The 27,246-nt window shown below is 41.9% G+C and overlaps 1 protein-coding gene across 6 annotated transcripts in view; it reads left to right on the top strand.

Annotated features, from left to right (window-relative positions):
* The window catches only part of dachd (dachshund d), a 99,034-nt gene that overhangs the window by 51,666 nt on the left and 20,122 nt on the right, over window positions 1–27,246 (top strand). For 2 of the 6 annotated variants that reach the window (XM_072444854.1, XM_072444852.1), the window contains exons 3-6: window positions 4,278–4,430; window positions 18,178–18,350; window positions 18,452–18,632; window positions 18,732–18,863. In XM_072444854.1, coding sequence (XP_072300955.1) covers window positions 4,278–4,430; window positions 18,178–18,350; window positions 18,452–18,632; window positions 18,732–18,863 — 639 coding nt within the window. The remainder of the gene's footprint in view (window positions 1–4,277; window positions 4,431–18,177; window positions 18,351–18,451; window positions 18,633–18,731; window positions 18,864–27,246) is intronic. The other 4 variants (XM_072444855.1, XM_072444857.1, XM_072444853.1 and 1 more) reach the window with 4 other exon arrangements.

Raw genomic sequence — 27,246 nt, forward strand, 5'->3', positions numbered from 1 at the left:
TAAAGCAACAGAAAGGCCTTTTGATATCAGCCCCTTTAAGCCCAGAGGGACTCTATGATCTTGACATTTAGTCTTGGTTTTCAGGGGCCGCAGATAAAGTAATTGAGGTTTTTTGGTTGTCTCATAACTGCTGTAAGGTCCGCACCCCACCAGACCCTTCTTCTCTTCCTCGATTGTTAATCTTATTGAGGCTACGGTATTGCACATGAAACATCAAGTAAGTTACTGAACTTGACGGATTAATAATTATATGTAATTGACCACACACAAGTTAGCATCTAAGCAGGCGGCTAATTGATCTTGCCATCACATCCAAATGTACTGATTGATGATTAAAATGTGACATTGAGAAAGTGTCTTAAATAGATGCACTATCATGTCATGTCAGATTAGTTCATTTCTCAGATGAGTTAGCGTCTGCATTCACAGACAGAACAGCAGCCCTGGGCCCCTCCCTGGGCTCTTCCCTGGGCCCCTCCCTGGGCTCTTCCCTGGGCTCTTCCCTGGGCCCCTCCCTGGGCTCTTCCCTGGCCTCTTCCCTGGGCTCAGCAGAACACAGAGTGAGGCACTACTTGTTAAATTGACGATACAAAAGTGTACATGAAGTCTTTTGTTTAATGAGCTATGTTTATATTTCAAATTCATATTCAGAACATTATTTGAAAAAAGGGTATTTGTAGCTGTAAAATGGCAGAAAGTCTTCTATCAGTGGCTGGAACGTCAGCTCAGTGATCTAGTTCATTGCCTTCAAGGCAGAAGAGAAGTATTGGGGCATTGTTCATGCTAATGACTGTTTTAGGAAATGGTCCCTCGTATTTCCACGCTCCAGTACAGTGACCAGTGACCAGCACTGTAAGCCTTAAGACACGTCATATTAGATCAAAATGACAAGAATATTCAGTGGGTTAAAAAGATGAGATCCTCACAGTCTAACAGGACCAGAGAGGACTATGTGAAACACACTGTTAACATATGTATCGTTGCCCTTGACACCAGTTCCATTTAGAAAAGGACATCTTAATATGCTTAGGTTCCCATTTAAGCAAATACCCTGATATGTGTGTGAAAGCACACATGTGTCTGAAAGTGCTGTGTGTGCGTGGGCGCCCCAGGGGGGCTGAGCTGGAGCCTTTCCAGTTGCTGATGCATTACAGGCAGATTGGCCTTAAATCGGATTATTTGCTGTGGACTGACACCACACTGAGATGACATCTCCTTTAAAGTGGAGAGGGCCTCCGCTCACACTCTGGCCACTACTTAAGAAGCAGCTTCAATATAATTCATTTATGTCCTGGATATGGCTTCAACCTTTTGAATAACGCAGGAGTACAGCATTCACCATTAGATAAATGAATGTCACCTGCATCTCACAAAGTGTATCCTTTACTTTACCAAGACAACATTTGACTGTCATACTGTATGTACTGTTATACAAATGGTATGTGGTATGTGTACACATGTACACGGGTGCCAGGGTGTCATAGTGCTTATTGGTGTATAGTATGTTCTTTTATGTACAATTAGCACGTCAGCAACCAGAGAGGATAGTCTAATCTAGTGCCACTTGAAGCTGCTTTAAAATAGATCCAGCATGCACTGGGTAATTTAGTGTCATCTCCTTGTGCCTTCCCCCTCCTCTTTGAGTCCGCCGCTTATCATAAGGTTAGTGTGCTATGTAATTGATACTAAATTTGTCGTGATGTGGAAAGCATAGTTCAAGTGGTGCAGTGTACCTAAGACTTGTCCCTAACCCCAGTTTGTCATTGTGGCGCTGCCATTGGTCCACGCACACAATTAGGCCGTTCTCACATGGAGCATTACCTGTTTTATTGTTGCCTATAGTTCACACAAACCCAAACACACAAATGCTTCATTTTGTTCCTCTCTTTAAGAAAGTGGTAAAAGTCAGCTACTCATTTGAAGTTAATGTGATTTTAATTAAATGATATGAGTTAGTTGCGGAGGGCACAGGCATTGGGGTGTTTGTTGTAAGAATGTTCTGACATTGGCGCAGGTATGGGGCAGCTCGCATGTTAATTAATGATGAAGATCCTGACAATATGCAGAGGCATGACAGCGTTAAGCCAGTCGGCTGCTGCTTCCTTTGCATATTAATAGATCCTTCATTATTATTTAATATGACAGCTGCTCCAAGGGCTACCATCAGACCTTGTCTCTGTTATTTGCTGTTTGGTGCTCCGCATGTGACACTTCCATGCTACTCTATTTGTAGAATCTTCCCTGTTTCTGGTGCTGCTGGTGTGGCTCTATGAGGGGCCGAGCAGGTTTGCTGTGTGCTCTGAGGATTTGGACTTTTCAGGTTGTCTATAGCAGAAGTGTGAGACTCTAGAGGTGACTTTGAATATAAGAGGCAGGATTGTTTTGTTTGCATAGTAATAAATGCAGATTAGCAGTGAGTTGGATTGGAGCTTAATAGACTTGTTGCTGGGGTCTTACACTGACTGAAATGAGATGTGTGTATTGAAGATATGTATGACAGCTTATCTAATAAAATGGAAGAATCACAAGATAATGAGTCTTGTTTCATTCATGTCACTTTGACAGAGAAAAAGGAAGCAGACAGAAATGGTATATCAGGTATATTAGTTATATAAAATAAACAGTTTATTTGCTTGACCTGAATACTAAAACAGCATTTTTATATATTCTATTGGTAATCAAAAAACGGGGCTTGACAATCTTGAATGTATTTTTTGTATATGGATAAATTATTAAGTAAATTATTTGTACCTGTTTTTTTTCTACCTGTCGTGCAACATTGTGAAAAAGAAGAACAGAAAACAGCCCACACTAGCGCCGTAAACCACATAGTCACAGCCAAAGTTAGTGTCACCGAGCGGGCTGCGGCTTTCCTTTGAGCTGCACCTGATTTGTGGAGGGAATTTATCACACAAACAACCCAGAGGTGATTTCAATATTTACTCGGCAGTCTGCTCTGCATACGTCTCATTTGGAAAACAGTTGACTCTTGCCCATTATACACAAATGAAGGCTGACCTTCAGTCCGGGCAGAGGCCACATTCATTATGTGAAGAAGTATCACCTTCTTACGAGGCAGTGACTGTTTTTTCTGCCTGGCCTATGCATATGGAACAGCAGCCCTGGCCCACTGCAAACGAGAGAGCCCTCTGACATGATGTATACTGTACGTCAATATGGTACTGATGTATTTTAAGATGCAAACAAGGCTTTAAATTATATGCACCTCCATGTCAGAGGATCAGAGTGACTCTCGCCATCTGCCTATCAGCTGGGAGAAGAGGCGAGGGTGCCCAGGCCGTGCTGTTTCCCTGTGTGTACTTGTGTGTGTAAGTGTTAGAGCCACATGTTCTGTTTCTGCCTTTCTCAAATGCATGGCTAATAGCTGCTCTTGAGTCCTATCACGCAATCGTGACAGCTTAGTGATGATAAACGCAGACGTCGCCTTGTTCTGCGTCAAACATAAGCTAAACCTGCATATCAAATATGTGGAGCGTCTGTAAGGGGCCAGGTGATATTCTGTATTGTGGAGAGGAGTGATTTCACTAATAGCTGTGTGTCTTTGTTTCCTGTGTGCCTTCTTTGATTTTGTTGCTTGGCAGAACAGTCAGGTGTCTCTCCTGAGACACAGGCCTAGAGGAGCTTTAGCACTATCTGTCCCTGCTGTTTGAGAACAAGCTCATGAATAAAGATTTCAGTCACGTTCAATACTCCACAACTGCCCCAATGACAAACCAATGCTTTATGATCTCTGCTGTGTGCTGAGCATATGTATATCTGTAATCTCAGGCTATATCAATCAAATCCAGTCCGTTGTGATGAAGGTTCAAGTCACAATAAGTTTTCACAGAATTTACTTGAACTGGTGGTGTTTTTTTTTAATGTAATGTATTCATTTACAATGTGGTATTGAATTTTCTGATGTCTTCTTACGTATGCGAGTAACCAACACAGTTGTCTCTGTTATTGAACATATATAGACCCAGATAGCAGAGGTGAGGTGCCCTGAAAAAAATTCACAGAAATCTTATGCCGCCACACACTCGGGATCTATCTCATCAGTATGACAGCCTGCTGTGAAGATCTCCTCTGTCATGTGATAAAAAGCCAAGCTGTGATTGCGAGCATCTTTTCCCTGTAGCCTATTCTATGAAATTATTCATTGTATAATTTCAAAAGTCCTTTTTCTTTTTAATTTACAAGGGCAGTGTCTTGAAAGTGTTGCAGGTGTATGTGATCCCAGTAGACACACAGTCTCCTCTGCCTCCTCGCTCCAGGTCTGACAGCAGCAGCGGCAGCAGCTGCCAACGCAGCCATCGCAGAGGCCATGAAGGTCAAGAAGATCAAGCTGGAGGCCATGAGCGGCTACCACGGCAACGCCAACCACCACGGGCCGGACGGGGAAAACGGAGACCTCAGCTCCAGCGTTGGTAAGACACTGAGCAGGTGAAGGACCAAAGCTCATTGAGTCCGACAAACTACAAACCATAAGATAAAACTGCAGAAAACAAAAATGACATGCTAATTTAAACCCATAATTTTACCATTTCCAAGAGTTGACTTTGTTTGGTTCCACAGTGTAGACACTTTGCTAAAGTAGGTCTCAATTTCTCTTAAAGTGGTATAATTCTGTGTGTGAACTTTCTTAATAGCCCAGAGAAACTGCGAACACATTTCCCAAAGCTTTCAGCTATTAACAAGCTCTAATTGAATTGCTGTGAGAGCATTGCTTATTCACTATGTGCCATTTCAATTAATTATTAGAGCTAAAAAGCAGGAGGATTTTAGTATTATCAGGCAGAGCCACTTAGAGTATTAAAGCCAATGATAATGTATGTTAGCACAGATTCATGAGGCCATTCGCATTTTCAAACCAAAGTAAACCCTGCAGTCGGCTGCTAAATGGAGGTTTTGATTCACTTACTGTAATAAATGGCTTGACTCAAACAGAAACACTTGACACTAGCGAGTGTTCAGCGAGTGTTCAGCCTGTGTTCAGCGAGTGTTCAGCCAGTGTTCAGCCAGTGTTCAGCGAGTGTTCAGCGAGTGTTCAGCCAGTGTTCAGCCAGTGTTCAGCCAGTGTTCAGCCAGTGTTCAGCCAGTGTTCAGCCAGTGTTCAGCCAGTGTTCAGCCAGTGTTCAGCCAGTGTTCAGCCAGTGTTCAGCGAGTGTTCAGCGAGTGTTCAGCGAGTGTTCAGCCTGTGTTCAGCCAGTGTTCAGCCAGTGTTCAGCGAGTGTTCAGCCAGTGTTCAGCCAGTGTTCAGCCAGTGTTCAGCCAGTGTTCAGCCAGTGTTCAGCGAGTGTTCAGCGAGTGTTCAGCGAGTGTTCAGCCTGTGTTCAGCGAGTGTTCAGCCAGTGTTCAGCCAGTGTTCAGCGAGTGTTCAGCGAGTGTTCAGCGAGTGTTCAGCCAGTGTTCAGCCAGTGTTCAGCCAGTGTTCAGCCAGTGTTCAGCCAGTGTTCAGCCAGTGTTCAGCCTGTGTTCAGCCAGTGTTCAGCGAGTGTTCAGCCAGTGTTCAGCCAGTGTTCAGCCAGTGTTCAGCCAGTGTTCAGTGTGTGAGCAGTAAGTGTTCAGTGTGTGAGCAGTAAGTGTTCAGTGTGTGAGCAGCAAACAGGATGTGTTGCATTGTAGATTTAACAATGCAAAATGCATAAAGTGTGAGGTCATCTCTCTTAGAACGTAGTGTGAAAGAAAGAGAATATGAGCTGACGAGGTCACAGAAATAAAGATAAATGTGAGTACGAACTACAAGGCTACGGCAATGGAGCTAATAAGAAACTGTTTTATCTTTTTACAATTTAAATTGTAACCTTGAGTGCAGTGCAGCCACACAGGCTCCCGGTAGAATCATAATTCTGCAGCGGTGGAGCTAGGTGCGGGTGCTTGGGCGCAGCATTAGCTCTCTGAGTGAAATATATGGCAGTGACGCCTCTCGACCCATCCACAATCAATTGGATTCTTTTCCTTTAATATTTACTCGCAGCGATGAGATGCTCGTCTGCATGGTGATGAACAGTCTGCCACTGGCGTTTGAAGGTGACCTGTCAGTGAGTATGGACAAATCTCTTGCTCGCAGAAATGTAGAAAATAAATCATTAGGGGCAGCTAGTCAGACAGGGGCCTCTCCCTCTCCCTCACTCTGCACGGATTTAAATCAGCTCAGATTTATGATTTGAATTAATGCTTCGTTTGGTCAAAGGAATGGTCGCAGAGACAAATGATGTTTGGTACTGAAACCATCCTAATATTGATTACCGGGTGTCGCAGCAATCTCTGTTTATATCAAGCACTCTGCTGTGACAGGGTGGCCACAGGAGTCATCCTGATAATACCAGGAGAAATATGGGCCTCTCTGCTGCACAGGGCAATGAAACACAGGGAGCGGAGCTGTCTTCATCCAGCTCCTGCCCACTGTTCAGAACACCATTTTGTTTTCTACTTTTGTTTAATGCAACATGTAATATTTCTTCTTTTTTTTCATGTTATACATTGTAAAATTATACCTTTATTTGAATATTGTTAAGAAGCGCACCTGTTTGTGTGCATAACAACACTTGTGTAAGCCAGGTTTGTGTTGCAGTTTTTTTCTTGTCTTTTACATTCATTTACTGTGATCTTCCACGCTATCCAATAAAGGCAAACACAAATATATAAAACACATTTAGATTGAAAGTGTCTATAGTCAATCTTTCCATAATTATTGTCAAAGTCTTATACATGTTCTATCCTGTTGATGAACATTTACATCAGACCACTCATTGCTGCCACCAATCATGGACTATTTTAACACTCTGGCTGCTTTCAGGAAATGGACAGGAGTTTTATCATCAAAGAGCTTAATCTGAGCCACGCACACAAACAGATGTGTTTACTTACACAAATGATGTTTCCAACCACACCACAAATTGATATGATAATGAGCGTACTTTCTTAATACCACTAAGGGCACACTGCATTTAATCAGGACGGGCTCCTATATAATGAAAAAAGATGTCTGGTCTGGCTAAATATACAGGCGCTTGTTGTAGATGATCCTGTGCTATTGTCATGAAGGACGTTGGGTTCTGTTTGCAGAGTTGGATTGCCCGTCGCCTTTGTGTTGATGTAAATTGAACAGGCTAATGTTTCCCCCCACATTAAATATTCATCACAATTAGACCTTGCATCAATGTTATTAATTATAAAGAAAAGAAAAAAAACAGAAACGTTTCAACCAAAATACCAAAATTGAGAAGTGGATTTATGCACTGAGCCCTTTTGAATAATGTAAGAGTTTCATAATTAATCTAATCGTCATATCAGAGGCTGAAACTATAACTATTTCAAAATTGAAGATAAGTATTATGATGATAACCCTGCTTTCTAAAATGTTCCTTACAACTTGCATGTTTCTGTGCTTTTTCGTACATATGCTGAGATTGTACGTGCTATGAAATTGTTTCTCATGCTCTTTTATGCATTTTTTTCAACATACATTGTATCTAGCACCCGCTTTTTTTTTAAATATTTGTAACCATAACTTAACCAACTTGAAGTTATGGGAGTAAAACAGAGTTTGGGAGTGAGTTGTGCGTGGGTGCCTAGTCTCTTTGATGGGGCCTCACACACACCTTCGGCCGGGCAGGAGGAGCCCACTCAAAGCAATGTGTGGATTGTTCCTGCGCCTCTCAGGAAATGCCACAATTACAGATCACAGACCAAGCAAAACACGTGTGGCTCAGGGCCTTGAGGGGGATAAACAGCCCGCCGCCCCCCTCCCTGTGCACTGACCCCACACACAACCTTCATTACTGGAAGAGAAAATATTGTCAGCTGCCCACTAACAAACACCTGCCAATTTCAAGAGAAGGAATTGCTTTCTTAGCCAGTGAAAAAACTAAAGTATTACATGTTAGACCTTCAGAAAAGGAGTGCGCTGAGAAGATAAGGTGTCGTTGAGGGTGGTTTTCTTTTTTCTGTTTGTCTTTGGTCACTGGTTGCTGCCATGCCACTCATGTGACTCTGCGCCACCCACCTCTAATGGAGCTGAAATCCTGTTTGTAATTAGATATGGGAATTCCACTGTCATCAGCCAGATGATGCCACGACTGCCCGACCAAACAGAGTCGTGGCAGACAACACAGCATTAAAGCAAAGCACAACTGTTGAGGCTAACTTGACGACTCAAAATACCAAAAAGTCTGCATATAAGTTGTGCAGATCAGAAAATGGTTCTCTGCATGGTTCTCTGCATGGTTCTCTGCATGGTTCTCTGCATGGTTCTCTGCACTGGGCGGCACCGCTTGCTCTGGGTGGTGACAGGTACCTGGAGACTTGCCTGGCTCACATTCAGAAGAAGGGGTTTTGGGTGAGATGATGAGGAAGCATCATCCTTTTCCTTCCGAGGGTCATCAGGCTAATTTGTGCTAGCTCCGCCCCCGCCTGTGAATGTTTGTTGTGTATATTAAATATGATGCACGTGGCGAGTGCGCACATGTGCTCGTTTGCTTGCGTGCGAAAGACGGAGAAAGAGGGGGCCTTGGCCCCTGAGAGCGCTCTGTGAGGAGACCACAGCTGTACACTCCCAGCAGCTAATTGGTCCTTATCTAGCTGTCCCATTCATCTTCATTTTTTACCAATTACTGAGCATTATCTGTGTTCTCAGTTGGGTATGGGACTTAATCCTTTTTGGTTAAGCTGGTGCTACAGCTTGCAAATTTCAATTGGAGGGGTAGGAAGATGATGGGGAAAGGAAGGGAAGAGGTGGAAGGGAACAGGAGGAGCAAAAGTCACCAGAAAATTAAAACCTAAAAAGTTCCCATCATCCTTCACTGACAGGAAGCAATCAATGAGCAATGACATCACACCAAGGAGAGTGCAAAAATGGAAGGGATCAATTATCAGCGTTATAATTCAAGTCCTTGTTTGCAAACGTTGCAGCGCCATTGATTAGTCTGTTCCTGTTGCACTCACAGTTATTGACTTGTTAAAACCATATTTTCTCATCATCAGTGGTTTTACGTTTGCGGTCAACACAGATAACAGCGCTATAAGGGGCCTATTAATTATTCAAAATGTATTCATTTTAAAGCACACCAGGTTCAAATCATCCTGTTTACTCTACAAACAAAAGCAGTGTGCTTCATGGCTCATCCAGAAGGTACATCAAGATGCCGCAATCTGGGGCAGTTAGCCTTAATTTTCTGAGATCAATGCATAACTAGGCTCCTCTCGATATGGGGTCCACGCTTTGCCCTGCTGCAGAGCTGAGTGGAGTCAGACTGGAGACCATGCGCTAATTACTGTAGTGTTTACTGCTCTGCTGGATAGCATTTGTACCATTTTGGATCATATCAGTGAGTCAGTGTGCTCTGTTCTACCGTAAATAAGATATTATCATAGCAGTTTTAAGTATATATATATATATATATATATATATATATATATATATATATATATATATATATATATATATATATATATATATTTATATATACTTGAAAACTGCTATGATGTGCTGTGTGTGTGTATAAACTCTTGCACTTTGATAAAGATGGCTTTAGTCACACTCTCTGTGGCGGCTGTCAGCCCAGCTCCACTGCTGCCATTTAATTAGTCTGTTTATGTCCTTTCTAATAATAAAGCTCTGGGTGGAAGGACATCTTCTAGCCGTGTGAACCAACCTGCTAGCTGTGTAGCGCTGGTGGCCTCATGCAGTGCTAAATGTAGGCCATGATGGAGGAGAGTGGCTACTTCCTGCTCCTCCAGACAGAACAATGGCCTTGGGGCTCAGATCTAGTATCACCCCTACTCAATCCTAACCTTAACCATTAGGGGATAAAGCACACACTGACCTGATATGAGTGTCTAGGGGCAACTTCATCCATCTTCTTCTGCAGCTCTCTTGTGGGAGCTTTCGTCAGCCCAAGCTCTTGAGAGGGACTAGATTATAGCCACAGGCTGAAAAGAATTCATTCCATTGCACTGCATGATTTGATTTATGCATTTATATCAGCTTATATGATGTTGACTTAGTCCTTCCAAGCTGTGGTCAAACATGGGCCATTATAGTTCTGAAACAGCAGCAATCGGTGTAAATATGCAACAAATGACTTAAAGGACAGTGGTGAAATCCTTCCATTTTGATGGGTCTGTCTGTGTGTCTCTTGAGGCACTGGCCCTCACATCTCTCTATTAGTGCAGCACACTCAGGGGAGCCAGGTGACAGATAAGTGAGGAACGACACACACATTTTAATAGACATTTCAAAAGATAAACCTGATAATTATTTCTCTTTTTAATGAAGTCTAATGGCCTCCTTTTAATTCCAGTTGTGTCGGCTGTTAAGCATCAGCGTAACACTTGAATATGCATGATTGGGAAATTATGTGGTACGCTGATGTAGCTACAAAACACAACTGCAGAAATAGATTAAATTAACAGGAGGGATTGATTAAACATTATTTCCGTAATGATCCATATCAAGTTCTCTCATCTTTGAGTGACAGCGCCATATAGAAGACAGACAATGACGGTGCCACTGTGATGTATCACTATAGAACACAAGATTTCGAACAAGTCAAGAGTATAAAGACCAAAAATATATGTAATTGTACATTAGTCATTTCAAAAGATATCGTATTTAGTTTTAAATGGTAAATCGCTATGGTAATGGTCCTATTTTTTTTTTATCTTTTTAAAACTCAATGGATTGTAAGGTTTACTTGAAAACTAAAATTATATATTTGAGTGTACACAAACTCTCAGAACTACATCCATTACACGCCTGTTGCTTATACGCCTGTACACGCTTGTACACCAGACTTATGTACAGCTTGTATATAAAAATCAACTGACCGGTGGACTTGTCATACCCCATCAGCATTAGACCTCATTCTTCATTAATCGGATAGATTAATTTGGAGCACTTTGATGTCGGGGGTGATGCAAGCGTTGGGCCTGTCCCCTCCTCACTATTCTCTGTCACGACGATTTAAGCCAACGAAGGGTGTTGACCTTTGAAAGTGAAGAGATCAACACAATTTGAAAAGACAATGTCACTTTGTGTAAATGTGATATGTGTAATAAACGACATCCAACCTTTTTGGTGATGATGGCGCGCTCACAGTTGGGAATGGGAAATATGCATATGGGTAATTGTATACAAAAGACCGACCATTTAAACATACATTAGTGGCTGAATATCATGCGCTCTCATTCAGTCTGATTATATCTAAGAGGACGCATCAGCATAGAATAATAATATCACTGTGTACACAATCAAACTGTAATGACAACACTGTAACAAGAGCATAATAATGACATTTTCTGTGTTGATTATACTATGAGATGTTCCATTACGTTGCAATCAGTCGCGTTCGAAATGGTACAAAGAGCTGGTTGTGTGCCATGCAAGCACTCAAACGCCAAAAAGGTGTTTGTTTTCGATTATGATATGGAGGCCCTTATCCTAGAGCTATTAGAGAATCCAACCAGAAGGACAGAGACAGCACTTATCAACAATGTCAAGGCTATCTCAGTATTATTTCAACTAAGTGAACCAAAGTTAATATGTATAAATATATGTATAAATATATATATCTATATATACCACCTATCAATGGTATGTGGTGTAATTACATGTGTCTATTGTTTCACATATAAAATGTATCTATAGGAGGTGCGTAAATCATTAGCACTGCAACTGTAAATGGCACACTCCGTTCTTGCTTTGTATGAACTGATTATAACAGAGGAAGTGAGAGAACAGAAGGTAAAGATGCTAATTTAGTAATTAAAATAGATGATCTGATGACCACATGCAAACCGATCCCCCAGCCCCCACCTCCATCAAAGCCTTATGACGGCAGAGTGGGCTGTGATTGATAACACTCGTCAATATATTTCATTTCAGGAGCCTTAGTCAAATGACAACTGGTTGTCATTGACTGAAAGCAATCTTTTTAAAAGGGGAGCCTTTGCTAAGTATCAGATGAAAATGATTCCTCTGTCTGCTTGGGTGTCACTGTCTGTAGAAGCTTTATTGATTGGGCTTGAATATATTGCAGCCGCAGTAGTAACAGCTGCTGGTAATATCTCTCCTCTCTGAGCTTTCTGGATCCAGGCGGTAAGCGGATGCTGCTGTGCACTTAAGCCAATGATGTGCGTTTATCAAAAGTGAAGTGTGACAAATGTAAAGTGAGCCTGGTTCCGACCCAAACAAGTGGATGCAGGCGTGTTTCCTAATGTGTCCTGAAGGCCGGGTGTGCTGGCCACCCGGAGCAGTGCACGGCAGCGTTAACCAAAGCCCACTATTGTCTCCGCTCCGTAACACTGTGTGCTATCATGCACATGCACGCCCATGTTGGCATTGCCTGGTAAAGGTCATTTACAGTAATGAGATTTGCCACATGCAAGCATATGGCTTGATTATTGCCCTGTTTGTTAACATTTCCAGCAAAGAGACAAATAGACAGCTCAAAAGTAGGACTCGGGGATGTGGTGCGACAGTAGGTGGAGCAGAGACGTGTTCAGCATTTTCTCTTCAAAGACAGGATGAACTTTTTCACCACAACAGATCTGTCAGCAGGATGATTGATTTTTCAATTTTCATAAGGAATGTGTGCCATTAGAGCCAAAGATTTTAAATTACCTTATAAAAAAGATGCCTGCCTTAGAGTGGTTACACTTTGAGGACCAACACCTCTGTCTGTCTTCTTGATAATTCCTACCACATGTTACACTCCAGTGGTTTGTGCAGAAAAGCAATTATGTTACCTCATCAAACTCAAAATGTTTTCTTATCATAGATTCTCTTATATTGCATTACATTAGGCGTCTTGGCAGGAAGTCGTGCCCACCTGAATCATTGGAAAGTGTATCTCTTTATCCTAGTGTACTAAACACATTCTGTTTGTTGATGTAATTTAGATTGAAATGTATCCAATCATTGGCGAGAATGTCGAGCATATTGTCTGCATGTGTTGCGTCCATGTGTGTGCGCACCCCTCCTATATATGTACATAATTGTCTGTATGTTTTCCTGTCTGCCCTTGCTTGTTAGTGCGAGATGTATTCTTTTTATGTGTACTTTTGTTTGCTTGTGTCTGCATACGTGAGCAGGTATTTAACAAAGCCAAGATGTTTTGCTTTATTATGAACATTAACAAAAGCCTTCAAAGTTGCGTTCAATGACACTGAGGGGGCTGCGGGTGGCTACATCAAAGCTACCATACCTTCCCCTCTCCCCCTTGTTTTAATGAGAAACAGCACTCTCCAGCCTTGACTGAACTTGCCATCTGCGTGTTTTGGGTTGCTTATATTATTAAGTGTGTGAGGTATTTGTGTATCCGCCTGTGTAAAAAAGGCACTGCTCTAGTCCAGACTACATATTTATGGAGTCCCATGTTTGATCTCATGGCTATAGGACTTCCTCCACCTCGCCCGTGTTAGGCCGGATTAACAGTTGTATAGTTAAGATAAATAGCTATGGAGCGACCCCTAAATGTCTCGCTGCATGACAGACACTTTTTCACAAGCCTTCATTTCCTTTTGGGACCGGTGTGCAAAGTCCTGGATTCAAACCACAACAAAGGAGTCTCCATGTGGGTCTCACCTCTGTTGAAAAAATGCATAAGCAACATGGGGGCCATTTTACAAGCGCTATTAAGAAGAAACGGCACAGATTGTGTTGTGTATTGACTCAGATCACTGTTTTGATGCTGTAGTGTTTTAAAGGATTTTGTGCCAAGAGTGTAACTTAAAGCAGCTATGCTAAAGATGCTTTGGCAGAGGCGTACATTAGCTTATGATTGTACTTATGGCGAGATCTGTATTTGAAGGCAGGATAGGTGTGGTGTAATTCTTCCTTATGGTGGGGAAACTTTCACACCGTGTAACCAGAAGCAGGTAACTCGTCCCCAGCTCTCACACTTCCTTTGACACGATGATATTTGCATGCATTCATTTTTGGACATGTTCACGGCGTTAAAACTGCTTTTTTCAGACGGTGAAAGGAAACAGGAGTGGACCACCCAAGCACATCCAATCAGAGCGCTGCTTTCACCTCTTACTTCTGCGTTGACGAAAAATAAAATACTTTATTAGTAGATGCAGCTTTCACAAGGTAGTCTTTGATAGAAAACACAAAATGTACTTCTTTACAACAATTAAAAGTAGTTGGATACCCTGGCTTTAAAGGAGAGACATTAAGCAAAGTATCCTGATTCTCATACATTATGTCAATCCAACTTTTAAATGTATAAGTTGAGATTTAATTATCAGACAAAGGTGAAATGTCTGTTAAAAAAATCACAAAAGTGCAGAAATATCACCTTATATCTTTATTGGAAAGTTTGCACCGTCACGTTTATAATTTAGTTTTCTTGCATCACGTTGTATTTGCGTCTCACCGAGGATGCATTTTGCAAGCGCAATTAGGAGAAAAATCCTTTGGTGTTGACTCATTCCGTTTAGCTGCTTGACTGCATGGTCCTGTTCGGTTTGACAGATCAGAGGAGGGTAAAACATCTCCCCACCACCAAGGGCTTAGCGCGGAACAAATCAGCCCTTTGTCTTGTCCAATTCAAATAACCAGAAATGTTTGTTTGACAACAGCATTCACCCACATTGTGCCGCAGCCTCCAAAACAAAGACAGATAGGCTTTAAACAAGTCATTTAATAAGCACCGGATCCCCAGCTTTCGGCCGCACCAACCAATTATACATCGGTGCGGCTTGTGTGCAGGTCCTATTTCACAGCACATCCTCTCCAGCCCCTGTCTCTTACAGTACATCTCTCCCTTCCATTTAAGAGAAGGTAAATAGCCCAGACAGACAGCTTCATTAGCCGGCGTCTGAAGGAGCGCCCGGGCCGATTGTCGCTTAAATAGTCAGCTTTTTACTGCGGGCCCGAGCCAGGCGACCTCCGATCAATTACAGCTGACATTATTGTTTGTCGTGAGCTTTTTTTCCTGGACAGAAGGAGGAAAAAACACGAGATCGGGCATGAGCTTTGCCTGGAAATGTAATCTTCCCCACTCGCTTTGGTTCTTTGGCTCCACAAACAATAAATCATTCAGTTGAAGAGATAATAAAGTGCCAAGTAGGAGCTAGTTTAATTTTTGTCAGGGGAAATCTGTCCACAACAGAGTTAAGGGCTGCTGCTGTTTTCTATACTATTCTCAATGAGTGGCTTAGTCCCTTTTTCTCTCTCTAAAGGGTGAGATGGCCAGAATAGCCTGTTTAGATGAAGATTAACTGCAGCACAAATCACTGCAGCCTTTCATTTTTGTCGTGCAAATAAATCACTCCAGCTTTTATCATTTTTCCCAAGTATCAGACCTTTAGCTACCTACTGTTAACCACTGATGTAACAGCTTTTTAATCACGTTGTTACCGAGGGCTGTTTTAATTCATTCAATCCATCCTTCGCGATTCAGATCTTTGCTTATCCATGCGTAAAGTCCCGAGCACTGCGCAGCATAATAGCTGAGCTGTTTATATTGGTATTAAGTGATTTGTAGTTTTAATGATGGTAAATAGGAGTTCACCTTTGCGAGTCCCCCAGGCTTACTTCAGGTAAATTACTCCAAATGCGTTGTTTATGCCCTTCAGAAGCGAGGGGGAGAGGGGGCTGCAGGGAATTCACCTCGCATCAGGTCGAAACTTCCATATTAGAGATAAACAGAAACTGACAAATACGTTTCAGAAGGTTTGCCCACTGGAATATCTACACAATATCAGGTGATTAATGACTCGTGCTTCTGTTACTCCAAGCTTAAAGCAGCGCTACTCAATTTGGCTACTGTTCCACCTGGTATTTGGCTGTGGTATACTACATCTGCTGCTTCTTTCCACCACGGCCTTCGGAAATTAGAACAGAATGATAACTTCAGAAATGTTTTTTGTCATGATAGTCAAAATTGCAACTGATGCCACAGTTAAATAAATATATATACACACACCATTAGACAGTACAATGTCATTTTCAACACAAAACAATAGCAGTTTCATGTGGTACTATATCACTTTGTAGATTAAGACTATTCTAAATATTTTCAGGAAATGATCAAATTTGGCTGATTTATGTGATTGTTTTTTGTATTGACACTTGTTCAAATTTGTGTGATTAAAAAGCATTTACCCTTGAACTAGAAGATCTACAGCTCAGGTATAGACAGTGTATCTATGACTATCTAGAGACAGTTTCTTTTTGCACTTTTGTTCAATGATAACCTTTCCTTTGTTCAGCGCCACAAAACCTGTCTTTCACACCGTCCTGTACCTGACAGAACCAACATCCTTCTCACCTGGCGCCTCTCAGATGTAAGGAGCTTGGATTTGGTGGGACACTTGTTAGCCCGTGGCACATTCTCCCGCAGCCCTCTCAATGGGCTTTTATAGAAGGAACAGCGCTTAAGACGGGGCGACATGAAAGGGGCCGAACAAGCACAGAAAGCGAGACTAATACCTCTTAGGGAGCGAACAGAGCTGCCACTGTTTTATTCCAATGGGCTTGTCTGTCAGGTGCGGTAACCCTCACACAGACCACGAGAAATCCCAAAGAATTCGCACAAGTTCTTCTTCATTTTCTGCGTGTCTATCTTTTGCTCCTTAAGTCAGTGTGTTTTCATGCGGCCGCTGATTGAATGGGTGTAATGCTTCCACCTGAAAAGCATAGGAAAGTCTCTTCACGCGGGTCCTTGAGTGGCCTTGAAAGGCTGAGAGGTAGCCCAGGCCTCTCCATGTTTTCCGACCATAAGTACCCCCGCAATCAGGCCCTCCGTGGTGTTTTTTAATTGAGCTTAGCCCGCTGAGTGGTAATTGATTCAGACCCGAGCTACAGCCGCGCCACTGATACAAGGTGCTGCTTTGGCCTCCGCCTCGCTTTAATCTCCCTCCTTTGCCTTTATATTGTTTGGGAATAGTCGTCACTGAGAAACTGCATGCCATCTTTCTTATGGAAATCAATGGTTCTTTTTTTTTGGTAAGATGGAGACGAGTGCTTCTTATGTCCTTTCATTCTCCACCAGTGTCCTTCTCTTTAGAGGCGGTGCCATGCAGATCCCCTTGCCCTTTGGCTACTGATGTTTTCTCACAAGAGTATTTGCCTTGCTTTCTTTTCTATCTTTTTCTTTCTTTTTTTACTTTGAACAGGCCTGCCAACAGAAAGAATAGAGGAAAAGTGAGTGAAAAAATCAACAGACAAGCTCAATCAGATCCAATAGTGTGTGTGTGAGGTTTTCTTTAAAGAAAACGCATCTGAGTGGTGCAGGAATGAGACCAAACTGTTCCCAGTCACTTTTGATCCTGCCAGTTCAAAGTCCCTAAAGAGCAGAGGGAGAAGAGGAGGCGCTGGTGGGGGGATTCTGTCAGGCAGGGGGGGTCCAGACACCTAGCTCTGACCTTCTGTCTGCACTTGTGTCCTTTAAAGTTGGCTTGTTTTCATTAACTTATCAGAAAGCATGGTCGCAGGCTAACTAACTGTGAACCCCCTACGGTATCTTTATCAGGCGTCCTTTACATTTACACACGGCTTCAATATCCCCCATTAACTGAACGAGAATTGGCTGCAATTGAATAATTTAAAACATTTGTTAGCGATGTCTGATGTTATAATGTAATCATTTGTGGGAGTAAAGAACAATTCGAGAGCTCATTATTTTGAGTCTGGTCTGAGGGTCGCTATATTTAGCCTGAAGTCAATGCCATATTGAAGTCTACTTGTAAATGCACATAGTCTTTTGGGTATTAGCCTCCAAGACGCCTTTGCTTCCACTGAGTCTTTACAAATATTGAGACAATTTACTTAATGTGCTCTTTTTATTCATTATCAAATAATTAATGCTTCTTTATTCCTGTGTAAACTTTGGGCTTTGAATTACAGTGCATATATAGTTATTACAATTCCCATTTTCTTAATTATTGCAATAATATCTATTATTCACACATGCTGTAGAACATTAATATGTATTATGTTGGCGTAGAAAGATACCGGAGAAGCAATCAATTTAAATTATTCAATTTTGGGGCTAATGGGTGGCAGTACAAAGCTTTATTGTTATTGGATGGGGAGTTTAAAGGGTATGAGTATGGCGGGAATACTGATGAATGAGCTGACTTTTCCACTCAAGTTTCCCCTTTGAGTAGAGCTCTTAATACGCTTCATTGAGTAACCAACTGCCTCTTCATGTGTTTCAGGCCTGGAACTCCCCTTTATGATGATGCCACACCCCCTGATACCCGTCAGCCTGCCCCCTGCCTCTGTCACCATGGCAATGAGTCAGATGAACCACCTCAGCACCATCGCAAACATGGCCGCGGCAGCACAGGGCCAGAGCCTGCCCTCCAGAATGGTCACTTCAGTTATAAAGGTAAATTTTAATACACAGCGAAGTAATATCAAAGATCTTTCAGTTTTGTTGTGTCAGGTCTAGTGTAAATTTATTTTGGCTGTGTGCTGTTGTGGGTCCAGGGGCTGCAGGAACGTGTGCAGGATAGCCCGTCTCCTGCCCCCTCTTTAGAGGACCACAGGAGGCCCGGGAGCCAGCCCTCGTCCCACCGCAGCAGCAGCGTGTCCAGCTCCCCGGCCCACACAGAAAGCTCCTCAGACAGGATACGTACGTCCATATATGAGCTCAAAACACAGAGACACCGTGAGAAAAAACCCACACACCCTGCTGTATCTTTTCTATTGTCTTATGTCTTATGAAGTTTGTTCCTAAAATATCCTGTGTTTGCTCTCCCTCCCACAGCAGCACATCACAATGGTCTGTCGATGAACCATGCCCTTCTCGGCCTGTCTCCCAATATGCCCCCTGGTCCCAAAGAAGGGGACCTGGCCCACGACATGAGTCATGAAGTAAAGCGAATGCACCTTGACAAAGGTGAGGATTGACTTTTCTCTAGAAACAGCCATATAAGATACATACATTATTATCCCTCAAAAAGTGGGAATTCAGGTGTCCATCCAGCTTATTCATACATTTCATCACGCGATAAAAAGTCAATTAATACATTAAAAGCTCATGCGCATAATGCATGTCCGTTTACAATACATGAAGTGCAGATTCTTAAAATTGTTGAGTGGGAGTAGGAGAACAGGTTATAAAGTCTGATGGCCGTGGGACAAAAGACTTTTGAAACTTTCCAGTCCTGAGTGAGAAGAGCCTGCCTCTGTTGCTTCTCTGTGTGGCCAGGACACTGAAGGACTGGGAGGAGTTGTCCACTATAGCCTCCAGTCTGTTCTGGATGCACGTTTCCACCAGGGTACTGGGCGTGTCCAGTGCCCTCCCAATCACAGAGCTGGCCTTCTTTACCAGCTTCTTCAGCCTCTTGCTGTTCTTGTCGGTCAGGCTGCTCCCCAAACACATGCCCCATAAATGAGGACACTGGCCACGACAGATTTAGAGAACATCAAATGTAGCTCCTCACACGCACCAGTGCCCTCAGCCTCTGGAGGAAGAAGCTCTGCCCTCTCTCTGTTTGGACTCCTGTCCAGTTCTTCATCCAGGAGTACCTCCCGATATTTGTTGGTCCTCATTACCTGAATGTTTTCTCCCTGTAAGCTGGCCGACTGAAGAGTCAACTTTGTCCGTGTTTAGGATTAGACAGTTGTCGCTTCACCTCAGATAAGTTAAGCAGTGATGACAGATCATGGAGTCTATTATGAGCAGTGATGTGACTGAACATATACTGGGGTTGGTCTGAACTACATTTAACTCTATCAAATCTAGATCGTTCAAATGGGTTAAATTTACACTGTAAAGACCTGCAGTGCAACTAAGTAAGTATCGGACCATGATTTAAGAAAAAAAGCTATTGAAACACCGGTATTTACCATATTACCTATTCTATATATATATATATATATATATATATATATATATATATATATATATATATATATATACTATTGAATAAATGTTTTCTAGGAGTGTTTGCTGGATCACCAGGTCTGGACTGGCACAATACAAGTTGAAAAGAGATCTGATTCACTGCTTAAAACAATCAAATTGCCTGAGAGATCGTTTTCAAAATGTTTACTTAATTCTTTTGACTTTTGCCTAAAAATAGACAACTTCTATGTATTAATTTTAGTTTGGAATGATTGTACAGCTTTACTTTTATAGGTAAATGTGCAGTAATGTTGTTTACTGCCAATGGCTGGACCAGCCCATGAGGTCAAACATATGCTGATCCATAAATCAGCTTGCCTAGCACAAACTGATTTCATATTAATTGCTGGCATTATTTGACTATTTTGCTGCGCTTGTAAAAAAAACAAAAGGGAAAGGAAGAACCAGATCTAAATCGTATCTAAGCATGGTGGATTAACTACAAAATGAAGCAAATAATAGATTTGAGAATTCTCTGTTGGTTGGAGGCAGCGCTGCTGCGGGTGAGACCGCGAGGAGTGAGGCTCGATAATGATATTAAACCCACTATGGAAATCAGTGGGCTGTGAGCTCCCTGTTGGCAGCGTTGACGTGTAGATCGGTGTTGGACCTTCGCTTACTGGGTGTGAAGTAGTGAATTGTAATAATTAGCAAGATCGCGAGCTGAATTTATGGGTCACAAACTGTCTGTCTGGGAGGGAGGAGGGGGACAGACAAAGCAAACACCAGTATCTACTTGCCAAATGAACTGAAATTCTCCTTATTCCAGCAAAAGTGGCTCTTCCGCAGTCAGATAATCAGCACAAATGGATTGTAATTTCTTTGCAATATTGAACGAGAAAGTAAATGACCCGGCAATCCACACCAATTCTGCCTTGTTGACCTACACACATCCACTGGCAAACACGCCGCATATTATCTTTTAGATTGTCAATTCCTAATATGTCACTGGACTTGATTAGGATTCTGAGCTCTCAGCGGTGCACCAGGGGTCTCGGGCTGCAGAAAACATTTTTATAAAATAACCCATTAATGCAGAGGAGTGCAACTAAATTAGTTACCAATTTGCTGAGCATGAATTAATGAAGAGAGCTTCTCCCGGCTCCCACAGTTGTAATTTTCATAATAACCCCAGACCTTTATTTGGCAGGTTGTTTAGTTTTTTCGTTTGAAGGTTTTCATTAGTCTAATGAGGACTGTGCAAGGGCGAGCAGTCAGCACAATTTACATGAGGAAGCTATCATAATAAATGAGGCAATTTGAATAACATGCACAGGTTTATGCGGCGAGATAAGAGAGATTGTAGCCAGCTTCAATTCAGAGGTAACCAATACATTAGAAACAACTAATATCCAAAGTAATTCCAATAAAAGCTTTAAGTGAAGGGAATAAAATTAATGATAGATATATTGAACTATAATGATATGATACATGATGCATTAGATTAATAAAATAAATGTCTCCCATTGTTGTAATAGAAGGACCAGGCCTGGCCATGCAGAGCTGTGTTTATGACAAGCTCTTTAATTAGGCCCGTTCGCAGCATCAGTTTGTTTAGATAAATGAGATAACATTGCAATGGTTTAATGATAGCTCTCCACTTGTTTGATCTTTATGATTCTGGCAGGGCATTAAATTAATCTCTCGTAGTGCGCTCTTAGAAGACACAGAGGAATGATGCCCTGTGCTCATATGGAGCGACTTTAAATAGAGCGACACCTCAGCGATGGCCGCTATAACACACGTCTGTTTCATGTCCTTTCTGCGATGAAGGACAAAGACTGTTTGTTGTCCATTAAAAGCCTCTTTCCAAAGTTGTGTCACCAGTGCAGACTAACCAGATGGCAGTTTTTTGGGGGGCTGTTGTTTGTAGTTGATTATTTTTCGTCCAAAATCTGCCGGAAAAAGACAGATAGAAAAAAAAAGATTTGACGATGTTTGAGGAAAAAAGGCTAGTGGAAAACTAAGTGTTATCTCACATGTGACTAATTGAATTGCTTCAAACAAAAAAGCGTGCAGCCCGAGCTTCCGACAAGTCCCTGTCTCATGAAACAGCAGGTAGCTGACAAACAAGGGGAAACGTGCCTTTGGCTGTAAACTTATTTTGGACATCAAACACTTGACATCATTTTATTTCCTCAGGGAGAAGGTGTTTGAAACAGAAGCCATATGCATCCACATCCAAGTGCTTTTGTAAATACCATGTGGCATTTCAAGTTTTTAACTACTAAAATGACCACTTTACCCAGTCGCTGCAGTTAAACGTGCCATACTGTTCAATTGGGGGATAGTGACAGGAGCGAGGCGCAGACGACTGCATGTAAACTGATTCTGTAAATCATATTTTAAAAGCGGGTGATTCAATGGTAATGTGATATTGGCACTTCCCTGCTAAATGTTATATCTCTGTGTTGACTCAACAGGAGATGCACTGGTAATGTCCACTCCTGCACAAATGGAAGCTTGTGGTGTATTATGTCACCTAGAGGTGCTCCATTTCATACCTGCTATCAACAGAGCAATCATCTATGCAGCCACGTGCCTGATGACCACAATCAGCCATTTTCTTTCTCCTGCAATTTCTTTTTTGAACACTTTTTCTTTCATAGCACTCCTCTCAGGAAGCAGATAACGGCTGTGATCTGCTTAGGGCTGGTGCTCTGTCTGTAGTCCCAGTCCAAATGATTAAGTGTCCAGGTAGCAGCGTGTCACAGTCTATTAACATATAGATGCTTTGGGCAAGGACCTGTAGTTACTTATGGTGAGAATGTTTAACATGAAGCTTCTCAAAAGTGGGGCGATTATAATCGTTTAGGTCTTTTATGCTCAAGAAATAAATAATAGCTGTATTGTAATATAAAATAGATTAAGCTTGGCTCCTTCTTTATTGCAGTTTTACTCATAGTGAAAAACTTACCTGTATCAAATCAGATTTCTTTGGACGTTTAGGGCAAGAAGGAGGAAGTGTTTTGCCTAAGGACACAACAGCGTTCACTAGAAGGAGCTGGGAACAAACTACCTCCAACAATTATCCAGCACCAACGCCTCCCTGTCCCCTATAGTCTAAATTAATGACTTCAACCTTTTATATTTTCAGTTTTTCATCTTCAAAAAAAAACGGCAAACAATGGCAAGTGTCGCAACTTCGGCCTCGGCTAAAGTTTGAATGTTATGCTCTTTGTAAAAAAATCTCAACACACTATCATTAAAAGTTGTAAGGTGCATGTCTTTTCTCTTCATCTTCTTGACTTTAATGCTTTGCGTTTTGCTCGGTCCTCCCAGTGTCCTTGGCGTTCCCCATTCTTCAAACACACTGCTGACTACCTGACTTTTCCCCCTCAACTTAGGAGGCGAGATCATTAGCCATCACAAGCCTCAAATGTGACTTGGCAGACAATAATGCTTTATGATCAAACAACTTGTCAGTTCGTCCCGTTGAAATGAAAGAGTGCAAAAAAATAATTCAATACAGGATCAATCAAATTTCCTTAACCCCCCCTTCCTGCCCGCTGCGTGTGGAGAGAGAGTGCTGATGGTGCAGAGAGGGGCTATTCCTCCAGGACACGGGAGTTCATTTGGATATTTGTTCTCCCCTCATGAATGTTCCATTGCGTGACACCATCTCCCGCTAATCACATTTCACTGAGAAAAGGTGGAGGTGGCGGGGGGAGAGGGGGGTGATGCTTTTAGGGACGTTGAAAAGAGAGAGGTTCTTTTTAATCTTTGAAATGCCTCAAAAGTGACAGAATGCTTTCTCCTGCCAAGACGTGAGCCTCGGATGGGGAGATAAATATGCTGTGGTCAGCTAAGTGTATCTAGTGAGCAGAGAGGCAAATTTAATAATGCATTATCATTCACTGGCGAAGGTGAAATCTCCCTGTCCATCAGAAGGCTCAGGCCTGTTTCATGTTACCCTTCACTGCAAATGAACAAGTGCTTTACTCAGCCATACTAGAGATGCACAGTAGGCACGGATGCCCCGGCTCTACGCTGTCAAGAAAACTGTCCACAATCAAAGCTTGACTTTATACGTTAATGACCAGATGCTTGAAAGGATAAAGGTATTTAAAGGTATTATTTACAAAAGGTGAAACGTGGTGCTGTTATTTCAAAGCAGGCGGTTGTTAGAGTGAGGACGCTGATTTGTACCGATACAGAGAACTTTTGTGTATTTTCTATACACTATTTGAACCCTATTGGAAAAGGCAGATGAATAACTATATGTATTATTAGGACGAATTGAATAGCTGATGCAGGTCAGTCCATTCTGCTGCCAGTGGTGCGGTGTTTTGACTCAAAACAGTGAAGAAATGGCTCTAACGTGTAAGCGGTGTATGTCCATTACATTTTCACCTGTTAATTAGAATCGATACATACATAAAAGTGTCAATACCCACATTTTACTGCCATCCCTTGTTCCAACATGTTTACAATTGTAACTTGCAATTAACTTTTTTTTTGCTCTAAAGAAGAGGAAAGGCAGCTCGCCTCGTATCCTCCTTTTCTCTTTTTTCCCCCATTGATCATTTGTAATATAAGTGGCTTGTCTTCGGGCTGGACCACACAAATCAGTTTTATAACACCATTTTGTCTATGTTCCATCCTTGGATCACCATAAGTATATACTGACCACTCTAGACTAAGATGTAGTTTTCAGACGCTCTGACCCACTCCACAAGTCAGTTTTGTTTTGTTTTTTGATGCTCTTTTTGCCCAAAGACCTTCACTTTCTAACTAACAGGTGCCATGATAAAAGGATCTGTTTCTTCTTCTACTGTTTGGTTTTGTCACCTAGATTAGGTTTATCAACTCGAACATTTTTGCATATATATTTTAAACATGTTTGCTCAATATCTGAGGAAATCTGAGTTATTTGTACATAAATATGATTACAAACAATACCTTTAGAACAGTAACCTTCATCTCTTCCTTTCGCTGAACACAAGGTGTGTTTTACATATCTGAGCATCTGCTGCTGTGCAGATCGTGCCAGCGTGCTTACCCCGACGCCCTTGGACAACAGCGTTTAACAATTATGAAGATTAGGCACAATGCTGGAAGAGAAAAATTTGTGATTCAAAACAATACATATTTCTGCCGCGGCAACTGTTATGGACAGATAAGGTTGACCCTGAATATGTATTTTCTGTACTTTTTCAAAAGACATTCCACGAGGTTGTTCGTCTAATTTCATATTTACATGTAAACAATAATTAAGTGTTGCTGCCGACATGCCAGGGCCAGGCTGTGCCAAGGTAAACAGCCGCCTTCCTTTTCCACAGTTCATCATGTTTACAGACTCACGCTGCCTGAAGAGTGCTGTTTGCGAGCTCTTTCCTCGGCAAAGCCCATAAAACGGCACCGATCGGCCGCAAAGCGCTCGACGCGCCGCCTCTTATCGTCTGCAAGTCTGCGCTGACTTGAGGACATTGAGAGTCAAACCTTTAAATTTTCACTCGGCGATAATTACGCTGCTATACTTGAGCTTTTATATCCTTTCACAGAGAAAGTAAATCATTCCTAATAAAGAGCGGAAGAATGGGGGGCGGAGGGAGAAGTGCTTCAGGACTAATTCTCTTGGCCCCCTCCCTCGCTGTCCCTCTATTCTGCCTTTTGAAAAGACTTCCTTTCTCTGAGTTTTCCAGTCACCTTGACTTTGCAGCTACAGTCCCATAGTCTTGTTGCTTATCCCGTCTAACCCCAGCCTGTCAATTAGGTCTTTAAAAATTAATCTCTTTAACTGGAAATACCATGCCAGCTTTTCTTTCTGTCTGCAAATGAAGTGTTATTAATTCACACGGCGCAAAGCCAGTGTTCTGAATAATGTTATCAAAACAGATTTCCACACGTTTAACACATTGCTTCTATTAAACCCCTTAAGTATTTTTATAACTGCGAAACCGGGGCTAACTAATGGATTTGCATGTGTTTCTTTGAGGCTCCGACAGCGGGCCAAGTGTGTCTCTAAGCCAGAGCGTTTCAAAGTTTACATTTCCCGTTTCTTCATGTTTGCTTCTTTCATCTGGATTTAAAAGCAGCTCAGTATATCCAAAGTTTGGATTAGCGCCAGGCCCTGTCGACACAGCACCAAAAAGCCCTGCCTCTCCCATAAGGATTGCTGTGGCAGCCAATGACACTACAGTAATTTCCCCCCGTGCACCCTCCCAATACATAATGATCAAGTAGCAGGGCTATCTGGCCAGGCACACCGAGCTAATACTTGTTCTATTAAAACCCAGTGATTATGGGGGATTTCCTCAATGTTTGTTTGTTTGAATGTTTAATTATCAATATGTAATTGGCATGCATACTGTGATGTTGGGACTATATTCCAGCGGCATATTCTGACTGCGAGTTCACGTCGCTATCGGTTAGAAACAGCGCTCCCCAGTCTCTGTCGAAAGTTAAGCCGCACAAGTAGTAGCTCTAATGAATTAGTAAACGCTAAACAAAGAGGGAACAAACAAAGGGTGGGACAAAAATGGCTGCATACTTAGTGGGTCAGAGAGATTAGTAGGGTATACAGTACAAATGATCCCTGCTAAAATACAAATAATTCAGGCAAAACGGGGAATCGATAGTCAAGGCCATTTTAATCTCTGGGATTGGTCTGTCGATACGTGTGCGTGGTCAGCGGAGGTCAATGTGCAAAGGCAAGGCAAACACCTTCAAAGAACCTGAAGTCTGTCGTCAATAGGTGAATCAGAAACCTATATATCCCTGCCCGCTGTTCTCCTTTTTTCCTCACTGTGTCTCACATCTAAAGCTGTGGAGTTAGCTCAGTGACCTCCGACCTTTACCTCTTTGAAGGGAGAGACGACTGGTATTTCGTTCGACCTCGTCACTTTTAGGAGCACACAAAGTTAATGCAATATAACGTTGTATCTGTTATGATTAAGGATATGTGTTATTGCATTGTAATAGTGTATTTTTCATAACACTCATTTCAATTTGACCATTATTTTTTTTCAATGAAGCTACTGATACTACTGATACTACTGATACTACTGATTATCACTGATACTACTGTAAACTACTGATACTACTGATACTACTGTAAACTACTGTAAACTACTGATACTACTGATACTACTGTAAACTACTGTAAACTACTGATACTACTGATACTACTGATACTACTGATACTACTGTAAACTACTGTAAACTACTGATACTACTGATACTACTGTAAACTACTGTAAACTACTGATACTACTGATACTACTGATACTACTGATACTACTGTAAACTACTGTAAACTACTGATACTACTGATACTACTGATACTACTGATACTACTGTAAACTACTGTAAACTACTGATACTACTGATACTACTGATACTACTGTAAACTACTGATACTACTGATACT

The sequence above is a fragment of the Eucyclogobius newberryi genome, unplaced genomic scaffold (genome assembly GCF_026437365.1).
Source record: "Eucyclogobius newberryi isolate DKJ021-1_F unplaced genomic scaffold, fEucNew1.0.hap1 SCAF_14, whole genome shotgun sequence".
Classification (NCBI taxonomy): Eukaryota; Metazoa; Chordata; class Actinopteri; order Gobiiformes; family Gobiidae; genus Eucyclogobius; species Eucyclogobius newberryi.